Source organism: Zeus faber, assembly GCF_960531495.2.
Source record: "Zeus faber genome assembly, chromosome: 17".
NCBI classification, from domain to species: domain Eukaryota; kingdom Metazoa; phylum Chordata; class Actinopteri; order Zeiformes; family Zeidae; genus Zeus; species Zeus faber.
Window position 1 is genome coordinate 4,024,420 of NC_137204.1, and position 22,332 is coordinate 4,046,751.

Sequence of the window (22,332 nt, forward strand, 5' to 3'; positions counted from 1 at the left end):
GGTGTGTATTGAGAGATGTAGACTTCTCTACAAATCGACTGTAACTCGCTTAATTCGCAAACGATCTTCATGAAATATAGTATTATAAACGTGAGAAATTTAACATGATACTGGTTTACTGGATACTGGCAGAGTTGCAGTGAAAATTAGATGGACGACAAGATAGATGCACGCTGTGTTTTACTCTGAAGCGCCATGATTGGTTTACGGGACTTAAACAGCTATGTTGCTGCTACTTCACAACATGTCTGAATGAGCTCTGGTTTCAGCGGCAGCAAATAATATGCGCATCCGCAATTTTGAAATGGTCAGGATCCAAATTCAATGTGTATTGAGAGATGCAGACTTCATTACAAAATCAACTGTATTTTGCTCAATTCTGAACTGATTTTCATGAAATTTGGTTTGTTGTAAACATGAGACATTCACGACCATTTTTAAAGAAGGTATCATGCGTGCCTCATATTGCACTTTAATTTAACAATTGAATACTAAATATTTTATATTTTCAATCTTAATTTAAACATTCAACATCTTGAATGTTGTTTTCATTTAAGACTATGGGCAAAGGTTCCTTGCTTTAAGTATTTTACAGAATAAATGGAAAGCAAAGTTATATTTGCCTTCCTTATTTTGTTTTTGCTGATCTGAAAAATGATCTGATCCATCACTCGCTGTTTTGTGATCCGTTTCACCCCTAATAAAGATAATAATTTTTAATAATCGTGGCTCCCACCAGCATTCCGACGGTGCTGACTGTGCCCACAGTCCGCCAGCGATGGGTCGCCCGTGATCGGTGCGCCAAACAATGTGTTTTTATTTTAGAAGTAGGCTATTTTATTTTACTCCGTTTCCTTGGTTCTATAAACAATTCTCTTTTTAACTCTGATGTTGTGTAACTATTTAAAGAAAGTGCAGATTCATATGCTGTGCTTTCAGTTATTTTCCTATGCGTTTCCTTTATACTGTACATGATATAATTTGATATGCTGCATATTTATTCTTAAATGTTTGTAGTTATCTTAAATTAATTTAACTGTGACATTTCTGCTTAACCATACATGCCTATAATCAATTCCCATAGTTTAGATACATCATCCCAGCTGGATCGATGGCAAACTGTTTAAGCGTAATCCTTTTTCTTTTATATCATTGTCTTACTAGTTGTAAAATAATGATAACTAGTTAGAATGCTAATCCCTGATATCAGAAATTATATGTTAACTAATTGAAATTTCAATTCTTGATGTCAGAAATTAAAATCTTGATAAGGAAATACATTTTAGCTAGTGAGAATTACAACCGTTCACCCATTCACTTCAATGGGATAAAGTTGAAATGCCAATTCCTGATTTCAGAAATGCAGTTTGTTAATATCAAGATTGGTTCTAACTGGTTAAAATGAAATATCATTATATCAGAAATTCATCACATTATATCACTATTTCCTGATATATTTTTATTTTAACCCTTAAATCAAGAATTTAAGGGTTAATTATTGAAATCCAAATCTATTTCAGTCCTTCAAATCCAAGACTATGAAGTTGGGAGGTGAAGATCTTGTTTGTTGTCGATGTTTAAGAATATGTAAAATATCCATACATACATGACGTTTGAATTTCAATCAAAAGAGAATAATATTAAATTATTGATTTAGCAATTAGCAAGTAGTTTTAGGTATTTTCAAATAACGTCAAACACTGCGCCGAATATTTCATCAATCTTTTGGGGATTGTCATCACTCAATAAATCCCTTGAACTGTGCCAAAAAAGCGGTAGATTTTTTTTATTCATATTAAAGTAAAAAGTAAATGAAACAAAACAAACATCTTGACGCTTCTCATGACTGCGTATGATTATGCACTGACTTGTAGAATATACATATTTGTCCAGGTACTCTGTTTATAATATGCTCAAAATGCAAAAGAACCAAAACAAAAACAAACATTTATCATAATGGTGTAGAAATATGGCAATTTGCTGAATTTAACCAATGATTAAGTGCACTTACAAGTGGTAATATTGAACAGTTAAAGCATAAAATACTAATAATAGAATAGCTTGTGATTAATATGTTGAACAAAAATATTTTGTGTAAAACAAGGATTTGCAGAGTATCATCCATCTGATATGGCAAAATAAAGATAGTAACACTAAATGTTTTTATGTATATATATATATATATATATATATATATATGTATATATACACACACACACACACACACACACACACACACCTACCTATATATAACTAAAAATATTGGATTGTACTGTTTGATTGTACTGATTTACGATAGATGTATGCAAAATCTAATCAAAAAACACCTGCTTATAGTTTATTCAGACATAAATCAAACATATTCTAAGTGTATTAAAAAAAAGCTTTGTCCTGGAAAGATCTTACTTGCAAAATCAATCAATACAATTCTTGCCCCTAACGTCAATTAAACATTTATTTCAAATTTGTTTTATTAGGTAATTCAATCCTTAACATACCACAATAACCCACAAACCAATGGACATGCTGGAATACAATAAAGTATATGACTTTGTCCTCTGTAAATACAAATAGATCTCTGGGGGAAAAAAAAAAAAATCTAGTCTAAAACCACCTGCTTATACTCAATTCAGTCAAAGAAATCAGACATAACATAAGATACAATTTTAACACATTTAAACTCAATCAGTGTCCCCCCCCCCAAAAAAAAAAACCTTTTCACTGTAAGGGTTTTAATTACGAAATAAATCATTACAACTCTTGGTCATAAGTTCAAGAAAACATTGATTCATTTTTGTATTTACCGATACTGGAAGATAAAAAAGGTACAACTTCATGGCGATAACCCATAAATGATTTCAACATTTACCACACTATTTACCATTTGTCCGACTGGATTCACGACCCTCGCATCACTCCCTTCGCCTACACGCTCTTGTGATGCTACAGTACATAGAAACCACAATGGAAGACTTGAAGAGATTATGCGGGTATGTCCAATTTCACCAGTAAATAGGTTATTCATATGTAGGGGGAAGTTTTTTTTGGTAGGGCAAATAGTTGGCTACATTGTTGCAGTGTTAGCTACGTTGCTGTGGACAATTTCTTTGCTGAAGCTCTTAAGTTCTAAAATCAAAATTCCATCTCAATTTAGTCTTATTTCGTAAGTAGACGTGCAATAGAGTGATAATGTGCAGCCAGCCGGTCATTATCACAAAAAATTCTCACTGTTAGACTGACCACCTTGTGGGGGGTGCTTTCGTGATTTTGCTAATGATCCCTGATGTACTTTATTGGTCTGGGGGTGGGGGGAGGGTTGTGAATGCAGGAAGTAACAGTATCGGAACAAAGACCAAACCTGAAATATGTAAATAGCACATTAAAGCAAACGGCTTCAAGAGACAAGGGACAAGAAAAGTCTCGCAGACATTTCAATTAAGAAAATGACGATCGGTGGAAAGTATGGAAAAGAAAAAGCAAATTAAACTAAAATTAAACTAAAATATTTGCTTGTGAATTGAAGCATGATATTGGTTCCAATTTCATCTTTTGGTCTTAAAGCGGCTAGGCGAGTCGAATGCCCTGTGCACATGATGTGTCAACTGTATTTCAAAGGTAAAAAAAAAAAAATGTTACTATAAGTTTTATTTGCTCACTGTTCTTGGCCATCCTCCCGCAACTCGGATGGCAGGAACTTGTACTGCTGCTGTCGTATCATGGCCAGCTTCTTCCGGGCCTCGTCAAGCTCCCTTTCTTTCCGGAGCATTTCCTCCTGCGCTGCGATGATCTGCAAGAAATTTTGAGTTAGTACCTCAAGGTCAAGTCTTAAGATCGATTAAATTTTTTTTTTTTTTATCGGAAAGTATATTCGGGGTCAAATGTGTCGTTTGTTCCTCAGGTGGTCTCTCCTTGTTGCCTCTTGTGACGAACCTGGCCAACTTATGCCAACGTTCGTTTGTTGGTTCGTTCTGTCTGTTCCGTTCTCACCTGAGCAATACCGCCCACCATCTTGCTCTTCACCACGACAGCCTGGTCGTCCTGCGCGTCGAATGCCGCCTTTTGGGCCGCCTTCACCAGGTTGTCAGAAGCTCTTTTCACAGCGTTTCCAGCCACCTGTTGCAAACGCAGAGACCATTTAAGTGAGCCAGGAAGGAAAAAAACTAAGGTCCAAACCACAGGTTGGCTAGGATTTCCAAACCCAGCCCTTTAATTAAAATGTCATTTGGTTCCATCATTTATAACATCTATAGCACAACCAATAGCATATCCAATCCATAGCACAACCTCGCGGAATGCTTTTACTATTCAGAAATGTACCAGTCCGCTGCATCTGCTCACTGTGACCAAATTGAGTCCAACACATTTAAGATATGAAAAAACATCCCTTTGTTAAAACGGAAAGCTCACATTGTAGTGAGACAGTCTTAATATTGCATTATTTTCAGATAAAGAATTGGTTGCAAATCATGCATTTTATTTTTTCAGATTTTTGTCTGTAGCACTTCCGCAAGTCAGCTCTTTTGGCTATATCCCCAATAAGATAATAGAAAGGTCACGGGAAAATGTGGCTATCTATTGCAGCTGTTATGCTTTGCATATGATGCAGTTATTGAAAAGATTTGCTTTAAATAAAATGTGATATTACAATTATTCAAAACAAACTTAAACATAGACAAGTATGACTGTTAGGTGAGTGTTAATAATTTAAGGAGATTTAATCAGACTTAAATATTGCTCCATCGGACTGCATTAGAAAAGAAAAAAAACATATCTCACACAAATCACAAAATTATCTGCCAGCGGGGTTTTAACATTTCACTGGATACAAAAAGGGTAGTGGAAAAAAAGCCATAGAATGCAAATAATTTAACTCTCATAAAACAGTCCACTAAATGTATTAAATTACTTTATTACTAAACAAGGAATTAATTATTGGAATGAAGAGAGTCAAAGGTCCGCTTTTGTCTTTAAAAAATGTTTTCACTTACAAGTAATCCCCAGAATTTACTTTTTTGTAAAGAAAGCTGAAGACATTTTCTCAAATCTCACCAAGTGACTGGACTACAGACTGTCAATTTGAAAGTGAAATAATAACATCGTAATGACAGCTTTTATGCAACGTTCTAACAGGAACACCGGGAAAAGGACATTTTAGTAAATAGGGAAAAATAAACCAAATGCACAGTATCTACAAATTCCTTTAAAAAATGCAACGTGCAGCTGCTGACTGTACCTCAAAACAAAACATTTGTTCTAATTTGGAAACCCCCTATTTCTTATATAGCACCGGGCTCAACAAAATGCAGAGCCGGGCAGCCAAAAGTGAATTCCCCCTGTTGCTATCAATCTTTAGTGGGAAGGTTACTGTTACTGCCTGGCCCTGACCTGGAACAATCCCATCCAGGATCTCTTTAGAGCTGCAACAGCTGCTCCCTAATGCAAGATGCCAAACTGCTGCTGTGGTAATCCTCCTACCGACAGTTACCACGAGAAGGCACAGCTTCTTAAACATCGCAAGAAATGAGATGTATGACATACGATACTTTTACCTTATGTTTAATGTTATCTATCAAAGGTTAAGATAACATGAGACAAGAGATAAGATAAGCTATATGAAGATAAGAGATAAGTTAATAAAAAAGAGAAAAATCATGCTTACAAGCTTCAGGTTTTTTTTGAGGAGGAGGAGAGGAAAGAACAGTTGATATTTTGTGTTTCCATTTCAAAGTAACATTGTGAACTGGGAATAGTTCAATAGAGATGGGTTTAATAATGAGAAACTCACAGTCCCACACAGAGATAAATTTCCCCACTGCAGTTATTCTGCGTTCCCCTGAAATAAAGAAGTATGTCCCGGCAGTTAAGAAAATTTGAACAAGAAACTTGTTCTAGCTACTTGCAAAAGGGTGGATAGACAATCTCGATTCCATTCAAAACGGCGCAACTTGAAGATTAAATTGGTGCACATTAGAGCTTTTCCAGGGAAATTAGCATTTTCAGACACTCATGCAATGTCTCTTACAGCAGAAAACAGAATCCCATGCCATCATAAACCACCTAGAAAGAGAAAAGTATAGTCAGACCGTATTTAGAAACTCAGTGAATCGATTCTGGTCCATGATGACATGATAGCATAACACAGTCATTCATGCTGCCCGGACTCTCCCATTCCACAACACACCAAAGCTCTATTGGATGGAGATTGGAATTGAGACTCGTCAGACCGGGTATAGTTTTTCCCAGTCTTCCACTGTTGGGTTTGGTGAGCCTGTGCCCACTGGAACCTCACTTTCCTATTCTTATCTGACAGGTGTGGAACCTGGCGTGGCTGCTGTAGCCCATACACTGCATTCAGAGGTGCTGTTTAGCAAGGGAAAGGTGTACGGCATAAGGTGTAATAAAGTGGCCTCTGCGTGTATGTTATACTGAAAGAGAAAAAAATGGTCGCACCCCGTGCATTTTATCAGGTTTTATCGACTCTTTAGCACAGTTGCAAATTATGTAGATCTCTCATCTCTATCAGCACAAATGTAAGAGAAAAAACGGAAGTTACGCCACTACCTATTGTAGTCAACTTTACGCTTTGGATGGACTGTTGAAATTGCAAAAAGTAGTTTTACATTAAAATGTGATATTACTGTTATTCAAAACATGTTCAAAAACACTTTTGGTTAGTTTTCTCTTTGGTTCAACTAGGAGGTAGGATTTTTCTTATCCGAGTTCCGACTTCAACAGAATTAGGACTTTGCGATATGACAATATACATATTGAAAAATGATAGAAAAATTGATCATTCATAATTTTCTTAATACCATTTAAGACTCGCTATGTTAATGCTTAAGAATTGCAATGTTGCAAATCAGTGGCAGAACTGCTTTATTGTTTTATGTAATTTGGAGTAACAGTGCTTTAACATTAGCTGCACGTGGGAGTGAATATAAACCTGAACGAGAAGAAAAAAAACAATCCTTTGTTTTTTTTTTTGTTTTTAAACGGTCATGTTTTGTTGCTAAACATCAACTTGATATGGGTATCTAAAATTGCACGATGGCACCATTCCTAGGTTATTACATGTGGCCGTTTGCGAGGGGGACTGTGAGGTACCAAGCCAAAGTATCTTTTTTAAGAAGCATTTTTAACATGTTTGCCGATCGTGTTTTAGTTCAGGGTTTCAGTCAATGGAAGTTAACCTCTTAAATTTTGCAAATATGTCAAAAGCATTTAAGCACAGTGAGAAGCTGCAATAGAGCAGTACGTTTGTCATTAGTAAAGTGTTGAGCGAGGTTGTAATGAGGGCAGGGTTAAAAAAAAAAAAAAGGTGAACCTTTCCTTTCCATAAATATAAATGAAAATGCAGAATAAAAGACTCACAAGAAGGAAAATTAATTGGCTGTTTGACTGTCTCTTTTCTTGTCTACCCGAGGACATCATCAGATTATCTCCTTAACGACAACCTGTAAGGACCTTGAGACTGTAACTGTGATAACATGCTATATATATATAAATCGGATTTGAGTTGCAGTGAAGGAACCCAATGGCATTCCCGACTTCCTGTCATCAATAATGTACTCGGTGCTCTGTATTTCGCACTAGGAAAAGGTGTGACCACTAAATGTTGTGATGAACATGGGCTTGGGACAGCAAATAAGTAAGTGAGAAAACATTTCATTGGAAGTTAATGGGTATGGTATAAAAAACACTACTCTTAACAATTCTAAGGAAGCATTTGAAAGTGATCTATGAAATAATCATATATATATATATATTGGTTAGTTATATAGTAATAGATAAGTTTTCCCTCCCGTAATAATTATGAAATAATCCAGCCTTGTGACACCTCTCCTCTCTTGGCAATATTTATTAACCAGCGTTAAATGCTCTTACTATCTTGATGAGGGCATGAGACCAAAATACCTGCGTGATTAATCCTTAGGTTTTGTGACATTAAGTGACATTTCCAGTGATGGACGAAAGCATTTCCAAAGGTATGTTGTTTTCGTGGATACTGGAGGGCATGAATATATGGGAATTACCCCAGTGACAGCTGCAGCGCTCATAAGTGGAGGAGATAAGTCCCTGCTGATTGAATTGGAGAATTTGAGATGGCCTAATCTGGTTGGTGTGCAAAAAACTTGTCAACGTGGGGCCTTAAATATATATTTCAAGCGGAGGGGTTGGGAAGACAAACTCGTACATACTGTACTTTTGACTCAGTGGGAGGCAGTCCTTTGGTTAGACACTATACAAGACCATAAAGTCCATGCTATTTATACTATTTTCTCTGTAATTTTTCTCTGAATGAAGGCATCCCAAGCCTTCAGTCGCTAACAAAACTTTAATTTACAACTTAATCGCACCATTTATATTTTATTTTTACCATTTACTTATATTTTAAAATTTGGAATGTATATATTTGTGAACTTGGTAAAGATGCAATGGATCACAAAACTCATGGTTCAACTTTTATCATGGTTTTCAGTCAAGGATCGGATCATTTTTCGGATCAGAAAAAAGGGGGAGACAAATATAATAAAATACAATACTTTGCTTTCCATATATTCTGTGAAAGACTTGAAGCAAGTATATGTCAAATTATTTTATTTGTAAGTTTTGCCCATGGTCTTCAATTAAAACAACATTCAAGGTGTCCAGTGTTTAAATAAATAAACAATATAAAATATTATTTAAAATATATCAAATATTCAATACTCAATTGTTAAATTAAAGTGCAATACTGTATGAGGCACACATGATGATGATGATGATGACCATCTTCCTTTGAACATTCTAGTGAATTAAAAAATATGATTTGATTCGCCCCCAGCAACTCAATTTGCAATATTCCAATAAGTAACCAGTTTCATGTTCAATTTCTTATGTTTACAACAAACCAAATTTCATGAAAATGAGTTCAGAATTAAGCAAATTACAGACGATTTTGTAGAGAAGTCTGCATCTCTAAATACACATTGTATTTGGATATTTTACATTTTTACATTTAGTCATTTATCAGACGCTTTTATCCAAAGCGACTTACAATTATTCAAACACCGACGGACGCAGCCATCAGGAGCAATTAGGGGTTAAGTGTCTTGCTCAAGGACATAGCGGATATTGGCCGCTCCAATATGGTGGATGCACAAACACACATCGGCTGCTGCTGTCACCAGAGTTTATTCATGACATAATGTCATGAATGTCATAAAGTAGCAGCAAAATAGTGCAACGTACTGTAAACCAATAATTTCATAGTAAAACAGAGAATCTGTTTTGTCGTCTATCTTCTTTTCACTACAACTCTGCATTGAGATTTAGGGAATTATCTAATCAAACTATAGAGACAGGAATCTGTCTGTCTGTCCTTGATTATCTCGACAACCGTTGATCCGATCTACTTCACACTTGGCTGGTTTATTTCTTGGGAACCAAGGACGTGCAGTGTTGAATTTGGTGCAATTTGGACACACGGCACGTGTAATATCTAGCTATGATTCTAGGAATCTCTGTATGTAATGTTGTATGTATATGTCCTTCGATTATCTTGACAACTGTTCATCCGATCTACTTCGACACCCAAGTGTCGAATGCAGGTACAGTGCAGTGTCGAATTTGCTGCAATTTGGATACGCGGCACGTGTAATATTAATACATTTTGAATAAACAAGCAAACAGCGAGCCGCTCTGTGCAGCTGGGGTGATTTGTGACATCATCCAATATTTGAAGCACGAGATGCATGCCAGCTGAGCACAGGGAGTGTGACCTTTGTCATGCACACACAAACAAGAGGAGCAGTCCCCCGTGCAGCGAGCGCCTGGCGGTCCACATAAACACGACTAAATCATTGACTGAAGAAAATTACAAAGTACAAAACTGAAGTTGTAATATGCCTATATTTTCACATTTGATGCTTATTTTTTATTTCAAAGTTGTCCTTACATTTTGTGCCATTTACAACTGTGCTGTTTTGAACAGGCATGCAGGACACAGGACTGAATAATTCACATTTTCTTAAACTGTGACATTAAGTTCAAGAGATTATATGTCACATACATATACTACATACGGTCATACATATATGCAGTAAAATGTCATTTAAATGTATAACATGTTGAATGGGCACCATTAAAATATCTTAGAAAGTATTAAATTTGCTAGTTAATTCATAAACTTTTAAATTAATAAGTTAATAAATAAACTTTGACAGGCATGCACTAGTTAAATAATAAACTTTCAATAAACAGTGAACAGCGAGCCAGAGGAGGGTGGGGCTTCAGGGCTCTCCAACTGAGTCAGAGAGTGTCTTTGCCCGTTGTATGACTTTCACCAGCAGCTTCATCTTCCATTGTGGAACACAGGACTGAATTTTGTTCAACTGTGCCATTAAAATGTCTTAGAAACTCTTACATTTTGAACGGGCATGCCCTAGTTACTTCAAAAAGTAACAGCGGCAGTAAAACTGTACTTCACTATGATGGTTACATTTTGCAATATATCCACGGTTCACATGCGTGCCAAACCATGGTGGGGGGGCGATCCTTACGTTGTTACACCACTAGAACTTGGTGAATATTTTTTACCTCTTAAATAGGTTGTAAACTTTTGGCATAACTCCCTAGGCTGTTAGTATTCTAATAATTGGAATTACCATGACATAACACAAAACCAACATTGGGATGATCCTGGGAATTGCAGAGGGACTGCAGCAAAGGTTGACAAACGGACTGTCCACGGAGAACCTGGGTTGAACTGTTACTGGGAGGACAGCAGAGGTGTGAACTGGGCCAGGTGAGCTGCTGGCCGGTTGCGTCTGGATCATCACCCCAGTGACTGGGCTGGAAGATCCAGGACCAGCTTGGCGCCGCAACAAGTCAGGAGAGTTTCTTTGGTCCCTGTGTTTTGCATGTCTGGGGAGTGAATATGCACCGTCTCCGGGGAGAGAGCATGCACTGTGTGCGGGGAGAAACACGGCACGTGAGCCTTTCAACATGGTGGAAGTAGGACTGGACTAAGTTAGCAGCTGGCAAGTTTTGCAGCCCTGCATTTTTTATTTATGGTGTTTAATTTTTTGGCCAGAAGAATTGTTTGGAGAAAAATAAATTTATACCATTTGATTTTGTCTAAAATAATTACGCAATTTGGATATGGAAAAAACACCTTTCTGGACACCTTCCTAACCAGCAAAGCGTGACTTTAAACTCAACAGCAAGTCAACAGTGGTGATTTAATCATATCAATTTGCCTATTATTAACAGGTGATACACATCAGTGCCCTGGACCAAAGCCTCAGATTTACATCGTGGACAACGGAACCTGGCCAAATTGACATGCCTGGGGTGAACGTCAAGGAGCGCAGGGAGTACAGGTGCCCATGGCACAGATTCATGTGGAGGCCAGTAATCCGGATAATCACATCTAGCGTGGATATATTTTTCTCTTCAAGAGGTCTTCACCTAGTACATTTAAACATCAGGAGGCTTCTTCCGAAGATAAGTGAGATTCGACTGCTGTACACAAACAATAAGATGGGACTTTTATGTTTTACAGAAATGTAGCTGGACACTTAAATTAAGGATGCTGAAATTGAAATATATTACTTTTATGAGCTTATGGAAGCGGTTTACTCTAATTTTATGGATTTTAACACATCAGAGGTGATGATAACAGATGATAACAGAGATGATGATTAACACTGATATTCTGAAAACTGAACTTTTGGGATACATGTCTCTCATGAACTTCTGTCATCTCTTATGATTGAAGAGAATTTGCATTTCCATTCAAACTGTGACTGACCTTCTTTTATATCAGACAGTATCAGACAGGACAGGGATCGCTAAAAGTGGGGTTTTCAATAATGGGTTATGTGACCATTCCATCATATTCTGTACAAACAAGTGGAAACTGTGTTTAGCTGCCATATCTCCGTAAGAATTAGGTCTCTAAAGAATTACAATAAACAGGAATTTGTTGACTGACTATGAGAACGAAATTTGACTCCTGTGTCACAAAGCTCAGATGCTGAGGACTGTTGGAATCTTTTCAAATGTACGTTTTTAGAAGCTTTTGATAAACTAGCCCAGAGAAGGATTGTACTGATAAAACAGAGGACTGAACCCTGGATAAATTATACCATTCTGGGAGCAATAAAGGCAAGGAATTAACAATTTTGTTATTACAGGAAAATCAAAGAAGTGCAAAGTTGGGCATATTACAAAAGATCAAGGAATGAAGTTCGCAGATTGATAAATGGTTAAAAAAATTCATACTTCAATTAGAACATTTCTGAATATAGAAATGATTCAAGTAAGTTATCTCGTCTCTTGAACAACTTGGCTTTAGTAGTAGGCTAAAAAACAAATCCTGCATTTAAATATTAGGAATAAGTTTTCATCCAAGAAGAGTGAGGTGGCAGAGAGTTTCAACAATTTCTTCGCACAAGTGGCCAGTGGGCTGGTTGCAAACCTTCCAGGACAGTTTGGACAATATGGGTGGAGTTGTGTTTGCCAGTAGTATTCTAAGTTCGGAGGGAACCTCATGGCTTCTCTTTTAAGACAGTTGTACTTGAGAAGTTATCTTATCTGAACTGCTCTAAAGGCACAGGCTTGGACAATATTCAATCTAGGTTCCTAAGAGATGCGAATGAGTTTATTACTCCATATATCACCCATATTGCTAATCTGTCTATCAAACTAGGAACATTTCCAAATGATTTGAAACTTGCTAGTGATATTATTAGAGTTATTATTTTTAAGAAGGGATGTAAATTAGACCAAGTAAATTACAGATTCTTTCAGATCAGATTCTTTGATTCTGTGTTTTGTCAAAGATCATTGAAAAAAGTAATTCACGATCGAATTGATCAATAACCGACTTCACTTAATCTCCTCCATGGATTTTGCAAGTCCCTACACCAACACATCTCCTATATTTAACTGACCATATAAGGAGAGCGGTAGATGTTGGGAAATTCTGTGGTCTGGCAATGTTGGACCTACAGAAGGCATTTGACACAGTTGATCATGGTATCTTGCTATCCAAACTGAAAGCTATGGGTTTTAATGAGGCTACAGTCCAATGGATTAGCTCTTATCTGAGTGGTAGAAAACAACTAGTAGATTGTGGTTGTCTAGGTCTATAGATTGTAGGGTTCCTTAAGGAAATGTCCTTGGTCCTCTTTTTTTCCCTTTAATAGATTAATGATCTTAGGTCAGCATGTTCATCTGAGCTGTTTTTATATGCTGATGACTCTGCTTTACTGGCCTCACATGAAAATAATAGTATAGTAGAAAGTTCTCAGAGTGCTGAATTACTAAATGTTAGCAGGTGGATGTCTGAAAATAGGTTGTCACTCCATTTAGGGAAAATCAAATCAATTCTCTTTAGATCCAGAATTGAAAAAAAAACAGACCCCTTAGTGCCCCTTTCAGCTAAGGCCTCTGTTTATTATTGCTACTGTACTTTGGATAGTAATTTCTCAGTGGAAAGTCAGGCCCAAAAGGTGCTAACTAAGATCAATCAAATACATAGAGATAAAGCCAAAAGAGAGAATCTCTAAATCTCTCTGCTTTTTGGCTAGAATTTCAAGGTTTTTAGATAGGAGAGCAATGGTTACACTAGCTGTAGCTCTGAGCCAACCCCATTTTGATTGTGCTTGCTGTCCATGGTACAATGGCATTACTAAGTTCTTAAAAAATAGGCTTCAGATTTCTCAAAATAAATTCATAAGGATTGTTCTGAATATTCCCATGAGAACGCACCTTGTAAGCTCACATTTTGAGAGCCTTGGCTGGTTGTAGAGAACCGAGTGTCTGAATTGAATTGAGCATTGTTCATTGTTCAGCAAGATAATATTCACAAACACCACTTTTATGATTTTTGAAATGCAATTGCCAGAAGAAAAAAGGCTATAAATGAACTACACCACACCACGGTCACATGACTTCAATGTCACCACCACCATGTAACCAGACATAGTATCTGTAAAACACAAAAATGTCCTGGTTTTCTACATTCACTACCAAATAAAATAAAATTAAAATAATAATAATATTATAACATATACTTCAAAATGCTGCATTCTGTGTGCTGCAAGAGTATTGGTCATGCACGGTGGAAATGCAGACATAAAATATAATGTTAAGACTGCCAAACATAAGCAATAATAATAATAATAATGAAAGCTACAAGCAGCGATGACCGGGTCCTCGAAGTGCAAGTGTCGGTGGGATCCGAAATATTGGCTAGAAGAAGTCCACAAAAATACAAAGCATAAAAATTATGAAAAAGTGACTAAAATTGCACCTTTAATCCAATGGCTTCCTGTTGGGTTTCCATCATGGTGGCAGTACACCAAATTTTGTGAGTTTTTGTTGAAAAAAGTGAATGTTTGATTTTTTTTTTTTTTTTTTTGAGGGGGCAGAGGTGGCAATTTTGACACTCCCATGCACGGGACCCATATAATATCAAATGACACATGGGACTGACGAGTGTGCAAAGTTTTGTGAGTTTTTGAGATACTTAAGACCCCAAAACTCACATAAACAGAGTGTTTTTTCAAAGATGAAATTCAACGCGTGCCACGCCCACATTGCATGACGAAAACAAAATCTTTGAATAACTTTTAATCCATAAGGTGTCTTGTAGACACTCGCCAAGTTAGAAGTCGATACGATAAATCCACTAGGAGGAGTTTGCGAAAGTACAACGCATAAAAAGTGCCCAAAATCACAAAAACAGTTTTTTTGGAACATAAAATTTGACGCATAGCCACACCCACATTGTGTGACAAAAACAAAATATTTGAATAACTTTAAATACTTTCCTCCACCCTGGATTGTTAGGAAGGCAGAAAACAAAGACTTGCACTTCTTTGTTATTATTATTATTATTATTATTATTATTATTATTATTATTATGTTATATTTTTTTAAGCCTTTTAGGCTGAAATTAATTCTGTATACACAATCCAGAAAAATAACGACACAGTGGTTTGGCCTAGTGGTTTTCCAACACTGTGCTGTGAGAGCTCGCCAAGTTTTCCGTAAAAATGTTTCAAACTTCACTTTAAAACATTTTAATAATGAAAATTAGCTCTTGTCTTGCAAGATCAAAATTGCAAGGCTGTACCAATTGATCAGTTCCGGCTATGTGTTCATCAGAACAAGTTCAAGTTTAAAGAGTCACCACATTTTTTTGACTGTTCGTTTGATTCAGTGAGGGAGAACTTCCAGTGAACGATGAACGAGAGTCAGAATTCAGTTTGGCTGGAATTGTGAACGGAATTTGCCCAAGAATTATTTAATTCAAGTGGTTTCAGCTCCTGGACTCCCTCCGACAGAGCTGGGACAGGGCCCCTGTCCCCGGACGCTCCCAGAGCACATGGCAAAATATTATGCAGAATGATGCCATCAGACCTTCACGGGTGCAATGCAACATCCGCATCCCTCTTTCTCTTTGCCATGTTTACATACAGGTATGTGCACCAGAGAGCACTCTGCGTCGTAGGACTAAGCAGGAAAATACAAAAAATTCTGACATGCTAGACTTTTGTTTGTCCTGGGTGGCGTGGAGCGTTGATTAGTTGAAAAGTTGTAGATTTTTTAACACTACACAGGGTAATGATGCCCGTTCGTTGTTACTGACGTTCATATTTGGGCCTGACGCTGGAAATTCGGGTCAAAATCAGGCTGAATTTGCGTAGTCTGATCCCGGCATAACACCTACCTGTAGCCTCTTCATGGTTTGCGAGTCCTGGTCAGCCTTGACCTTGCAGGCCACCAAGAGCTGAGCTGTGGAAGCTGCTACTTGCTTAGCAGACGATATCAGCTTCTCTTCGCTTGCGTGGCCCTGTACTGCTGAGTTGGCAGCTTCGCACAGGTTGTTGGTGGCTGCAGCTACCATCCGTGCCTGGGATTTGAAGGAGAGTGTTGACCAGACAATATTTCAGCGTTGATTTAAAAAGATAGAGAGCTTCTGGGAATGATACTCACGGCCGAAATGAGACCCTGGGACCACTGTCCATCATCCACTGCATTGGCTTGAATTGCGCCCACCTGTTTGAGCAGTTGAAGAAGAGCCTAAATACCTTCTCAAAATCCAACTTTTGTGGGAATCAGATTGCATTTCAGTGCGTTGTATCCGTTCATCATGGATCAGATGTAGACGCACCTTTCCTTGGGCAACCAATTCCCTTTGTGCAGCTGAAGCAGCTTTGACGAGGGCACTGGTTGCCGCGGCAATGGACTTGGCAGCCTCCAGAATTTGCTCCTCAAAGTTTAAGCTCTCGTCGGCTTCCTGTTTATGGAGACAATAAAATTCATGATTTTCAGCTTGTAATTGAAGGGGTTAACTGCACTGTAAATAAACTTCCACTTACATCAACTGATTTTAATTATGCAGAGTGGTTTAGAAAAGCAGACATTTAGAAATGACACAATAAATAGACAATATAGACAATATACGCAGTGGTAAAGTGGAGTCTGAATGGGTGAAAAAAGCCCTCTCACCTTCGGCTTGGTCCTGGGTCTGAGCTGCTCTAGTTTTTTGGCAGCTGCCTCTATGGCGGCTGCAGCACCAAGCAGTTCATTCTCAGCAATGACCGTGGGATCCTCAGGGTCCACCCATTCTGTACCTGGAAAACCACACATTTTATACTACTTTAGAGATGTGTTCAATGTCATTCATATCATATTAAAGGAGTATGTCAATTTGCATTTTGTCTACAGGTACCTTATCCATAGAGTACATGACCAAAACATTTCAAATAGCAAGTTTCCATAATTTGACAGGAGATAGAACAGTTGATTCCGTCTGCACTTGCACTTAAGCCAACATTATTAGCGGGCACTCGCGATGCCACAGTGAGAAATTTTCCCCACCAAATAATACCCACCGGACATTTTACAACTGGGTGGTGGGGGGGTTGGGTGGAGTGTCCCTGTTATGCACTGGTGCTAATTACGGATGAAGGGAGACAGGTCCCGATCTAAGGTCTCCTATACCCTCCTTCTCTCCTCTCCTCCTGTGATAACCACACTGTGCTGCGACTCTGCTGCATGCGCAAGCAGACACTTTCACTTTTGTAGTGTTCCACTAAGTATTGATAGCACGCCTAGAATTTTACAAATTAGAATTGTTTTCATTTGATGAACGTTGGCGCTGATATGCGAAAATTAACCAAATGGATTTTATTTCTATAATAAAAAATTAAACAATGGTGGGGGTGGTGGGCAAGTAATGTTATCGGTGTACACCCGAAAACTGTCTAACACCGTTAAACGTGGAAACCCTAGTGTGCACCTGTTACGATTGTGGTACTGGACACATCGATGAAATTTGCATTAACCTTCTCTGAACCATGGCAAGATAGAAAAAAGATGAAGAGATTGTTGTTTGTCATTTGTCGTTAAACTTGCATTTTTCCATTTCCATAAACTAACGAGGAGAATGGTTAGCAAGGCCTTAGTTTAACTTTACAGACTTGCGTTTGTGATCTAAATGCATAGAGGGGGAGAAAATAGGGGCATTGCGCCGAAATGATCTAAATGCGCACATACCGGAAATTCCTGCGGTGATGAACTGACTTAACATTTAAGACCCATCCTATTTGAATTTAAGACAATTGAATACATTTTAAGGCCTTTTATTAGTACAATGTTAATAGAGAAGTAGCATAGCTTGTAGTAGAAGTTTAAACTAAGGTTCATGGTCAGCAGAACTGAATTACCACATGTTTATAACCTGTGTGCATTGTGGTCAAAAAACAAAACAACAGGGTATTTATTTTCCAGTTTTTACGATATCAGAGAAACGTCACAAAAGTGTTTTAAAGAGCGAATTACAGCACCACAATTAAGTAATAAGGTTAAGCCCTTTACAACACATTTTCACCTCACCTAATAGCAAGTCTCCACCATTTATCATCGTTTTAAAATGTTGGTGTGTTCATTCCTATGGGATATCTTTCCATAGCAGTTAAAAAACTTCAGTAGAGCTAGTACCTGTAAACAGTAAAAAGGTCAAAGATTGGGGTACCTTTCATGGCCTCAGCAGCTTGGATGAGCTCAGTAACAGAGCCGGCCACGCGCTTCGAGTAGTTCGCCAGGTGTTGCTTCAGCTCATGGGTGGGTTTCGGGATAATCTATTGGGTGGGGGATCGGGAGTGATTACAGTTACAATGCTTGGGTCTCAAACTACAACAATTTCAAATGCAGATCAGTCTCAACCAGGGGCTGACGGCAATATTGCAGGGGATTCAATAGGAAAAGTACATATTATAATATATCTAATGTTTTGGGTGTGTCTGGGTGAGTTATTTGGGTCAGTTTTATTCCGTGAAATGATCCGTTATGCTATTCTTTCATCGTGTTTTGATGGAACATGCTTTCAAAAAGGATACACAAAACTTATTGCAGCACGCATCGTAAGTAAGGAGTAAAAGGACTTCTCTCTCAATGTATGTTAAAAGGGACCTATTATGCAAAACTAACTTTTTCAGTCCTTGTGCACATACATTTGGGCCTCTGATGGGCCTAGTGACACACAAACTGTGGAAAAAAGACAACTCTGTCAGTTTTTGGTGAGCTGTCTGTTTCAAAGAACATGTCCTGAAACGAGCTGTTTAGCTTTGCTGCCCTAATATACGTCACTTCAGTAGAATAAGAAACAGCCCCATCTGAGTTACTCCACCGATGTCTGGAGTGCGAGACTACCACAATTAAAAAATAAATAAAATGGGGAATTAAAACCCACTGTCCCCGACATGACTGCAGATGAGGGAAATGTAAGTATTTAAAAATGTATTCTACTGTGTGTTTCTTTCTGTGTGTGTGTGGGTGTCAACGGTAGAACTATACTGTAGACTGCTGTAGCGTACAGTCTTTAAAATTAAACAGGACAAGCCTAGCTTGTCTTTATTGTCACAAACAGTCGCATTACGTGCAGCTACGGCCAATACACACATACACACGCATGCCGTTAAATGTCTTTCCCGCATTTATCCCATCATCCCTTGTCCTTCCTCGGGGGGCAGGCCAGGAGCGGTGGGCAGCTAACAATACAGCGCCCTGGGACCAACTTCCATGTCCATCACTGGTCAAACGATGTTTGTTGTGCATGTTTTTAGTGGGGGTTCTTATGATGTTATACAGTATGGAGGAAACCCCATGTGAGCACGGGGAGAACATGCAAACTCCACACAGAAAGGCCCCTAATCAGGAGATACCCTCCGGAGTGCGGTGCCAACAGCGTCCCAGGCGGGAATCAAACCCAGGACCTTCTTGCTGTGAGGCAGCAGTGCAATGACTGTCCAGGACCCTGCACTGTAAACTGGACTGAGGTCATCAGACGGAACAATGTTTATTACAGTGGGGCCCACAACACCAGGCTTTTGTGTTAGAAACAGACCATCGGCATTTTTGTTTTAAGCCTATAACGTTAAACTGTCAGAAGGACGCTCTCCCACATCCTGGCAGCACCTGCTAAGGTGATCCTCACAAGATAGGAAACCTCTGAGTGACCCCGCAAGGGGGCAGTTGGTTGTGAAACCCTCCAACTCCTTTTCTGTTGATGTGATGTGGTGTGAAACACCAGGGCATGGTAAAGGACAACACTTTGAATCTGTAGATGGACATCCATTACACATCATTTCCCCAAGAGAGGCGATGTTTAATGAAGGAAAAGGAAATTTCTCACTTCCCTCTGTGTAGTTTACTCCTTTACCTTAGTTTTCTCCTTTGCTCAAACACACCCACACACACACCAAAGCTTCTCTCTCTTTATCTCACCCCTTTCTCTTTGTCACCGTTATCTCAAGTATAACAGAGCTAAGCCATAAATCTTTGAAAGCACATACCTTTAGAATGCTTCATTGCATGTTTTAGAACACAACTGTTTCCACATGAGTTATTAATTATATCACTCAGTAATCGATGTAATTTAACCGTAATACGCAATTATCTTTACTCAAACTGATTATCTTTTGATCCATTAGAAAGGACAATGTCTCAGGGCTGCCTCTGAGCGACACACCCCTTCTCTTCAACAATGGGAAGTACCGACATCTCTAACAAATTGGCTTTTTCCACCCTGTAACGACTTCTAAACTTTTTCATGTTTTTCTTTTAGTTTTTAGAAGTTGGAGTAGTTCAATTTGCTCATCGTTTTACTTTTCCTTCACAAATTTTAGTTTTTGTGTAGTTTAAAGTTTCTGGACTGCGCATGCGCATTGTCTGTTTTATTTTTATAGTCACCACAGTTTTTAATAACTTTAGTCACTTCGCAACATGATTTCTCTAGTTAATAACCCACGGCCAGAAAGACTCAGTCTCCCTCCCTAAACCCCTACCAGTGGGAAGAGACTCTCACAAGTGTCACCTGAACAGGGACAAGGGAGGGGCAGGGCGCCAAGTGAAAGGTGCCCCAGAGCCAATCTGCTGGCTGCGGAAGTGCCTTGTGAGTGTAGAGGAGGAGCGGGACTTCTCCGCTGCCAGCTCAAGGATGTCCTTGCCAGCGTGAGATCCCGGGAGCAAGCTGCGACCGAGCATTGACCCGCCGCCAACCGGGATCTGGCCAGTGCGTACGGCACCAGGTCCCACATGGGCTTCACCCAGTCCCCAGCCTGCTCCGACGCCCCGGAAGAGAATGTTTGGGGACCTGGTTTTGGGGACCCAGGCGGGATTCGCAGGGTCCCCAGTAGGGGATGCCCCTTTTCTTTCTGGCCTGGTCCACCTCCCGCCGGCCTGGGGGAGGGCGGATGTCTACCAGCCGGTTCCTGTGGTGCTGCAGGACATTGTCCCCTCTCTGAGGGATTCCCCTCATGTGCGAAAACACATTGCATCATATTGTGATGTCCCAGATGATATATATTCCCACTCCTCTATATATATGTGACCCACCACAGCAAAACCTGCATTGTCGCGCATTTCTAAAATCTCCAGGAGCAGCCAAATAAGTTGAAAAAAACCTTTCTAGAAAAAAATTTAATTTTTCAAGATTTGTGTTCCTTTGTGGTTTTTTTTTTTATCTCTCAACGTATTTTAAAAACCGAGTTGATTTATAAATAGTAGAAAAATGTTAAAACGTGGAGTTAAATATTCCCATTAGATTACATGGGGGAAACACAGTTCACGTGTATCCCAACGTATACCACCAAAGAAGTCATGCTGATGTCACTTCCGTAAACAAGATGAGGATCCTTCGGTTTCACTTGTCTGTGAAAACTTTCATCTCCGTGTTGTTATGGATTACGAGAAGCGGGTAGCAGAAGCTCTCAATCATATCGCGGACCTTAATCTGACCAGTGCGTTAGATCCAACTCAGTGATAGCAGTGCATACTGGGCTTCGTTTTCCGCGATGATTGTCAGTTCTCCAACAGTGACGCTGAATCTAATACCGGCATTATCCCGTACTTGGAAGAACCACCTGAGAAGACCGACGATACGCCTGTTGTTACAAAGGAAGAAGTTGATGAAGTGATGAAGTCCGTTGAGGTTGGTGATGCAGATTATGAACAATTAGCAATGGACAAGATTCTCAAGTTTACCTGCAAATGCAGTCAGGGGAAAAAAGAAAATTAAAAGAGGCCCCAAATAGGCTCTCAGCATGTAGCTGGGGTAGGGTTGGGGTTAGCCCACATAATTCCAACAACTTTGAAGATATTTGGTTTACGCAGATTTATATATTTAATGACACACTGAGGCTGATATACAGTGACCCATATTATTAATACTTTATATTATTCTAGCTTTATAAAACATGTATATTCTTATTGTTAAATAAAAGCCTTTTTGACAACAAAAGATGTGTGTCGATGACGCTGATCAACGTTCCCCCAAAACACAAGAACAATGCAGATATTGCCCCATTCAACAGGGTGTCAAGTAGCCATGTGACAAGTAGCTAAGCTGTGTTGGTCCTCCAACCATTTGCATTCTGGGAGCTGGCTGAATGAAGCCAAGTGTGGGGGTAAACTTTAAAGGTGATTATCTCAGAATCAAAGTTTGCCACACCCTTGTAATTAACAAGTCAAAGCTTTAAAATATTTGCTTGATTTGTGCAAGTGACACCTTGTTTTGAAGCTCTGATTCTTCATTTTCAAATGATGGGGTGCAAAAAAGTCTTGTACCTCAAGTCTGCGGTGGGTCGCACGCACACACACACACACACACACACACACACACACACACACACACACACACACACACACACACACACACACACACACACACACACACACACACACACACACACACACACACACACACAGTGTGCCATTCTCATGTGGTTTCATACTGTGCTTTAATAAAATAAACACAAAACCTTCAAGAAAACA

General features: G+C 38.8%; 1 protein-coding gene across 1 annotated transcript in view; it reads right to left on the minus strand.

Annotated features, from left to right (window-relative positions):
* Positions 1-1,768: 1,768 nt before the first annotated feature.
* tln1 (talin 1) overlaps positions 1,769-22,332 on the minus strand; it is a 172,781-nt gene continuing 152,217 nt past the window's right edge. The window contains exons 50-56 of the mRNA XM_080017830.1: positions 18,035-18,140; positions 16,507-16,631; positions 16,169-16,294; positions 15,991-16,053; positions 15,725-15,907; positions 3,988-4,113; positions 1,769-3,787 (exon numbers count right to left, since the gene is read on the minus strand). Of these exons, the coding sequence (XP_079873956.1) occupies positions 3,653-3,787; positions 3,988-4,113; positions 15,725-15,907; positions 15,991-16,053; positions 16,169-16,294; positions 16,507-16,631; positions 18,035-18,140 (864 nt within the window). The 3' untranslated portion in view covers positions 1,769-3,652. The remainder of the gene's footprint in view (positions 3,788-3,987; positions 4,114-15,724; positions 15,908-15,990; positions 16,054-16,168; positions 16,295-16,506; positions 16,632-18,034; positions 18,141-22,332) is intronic.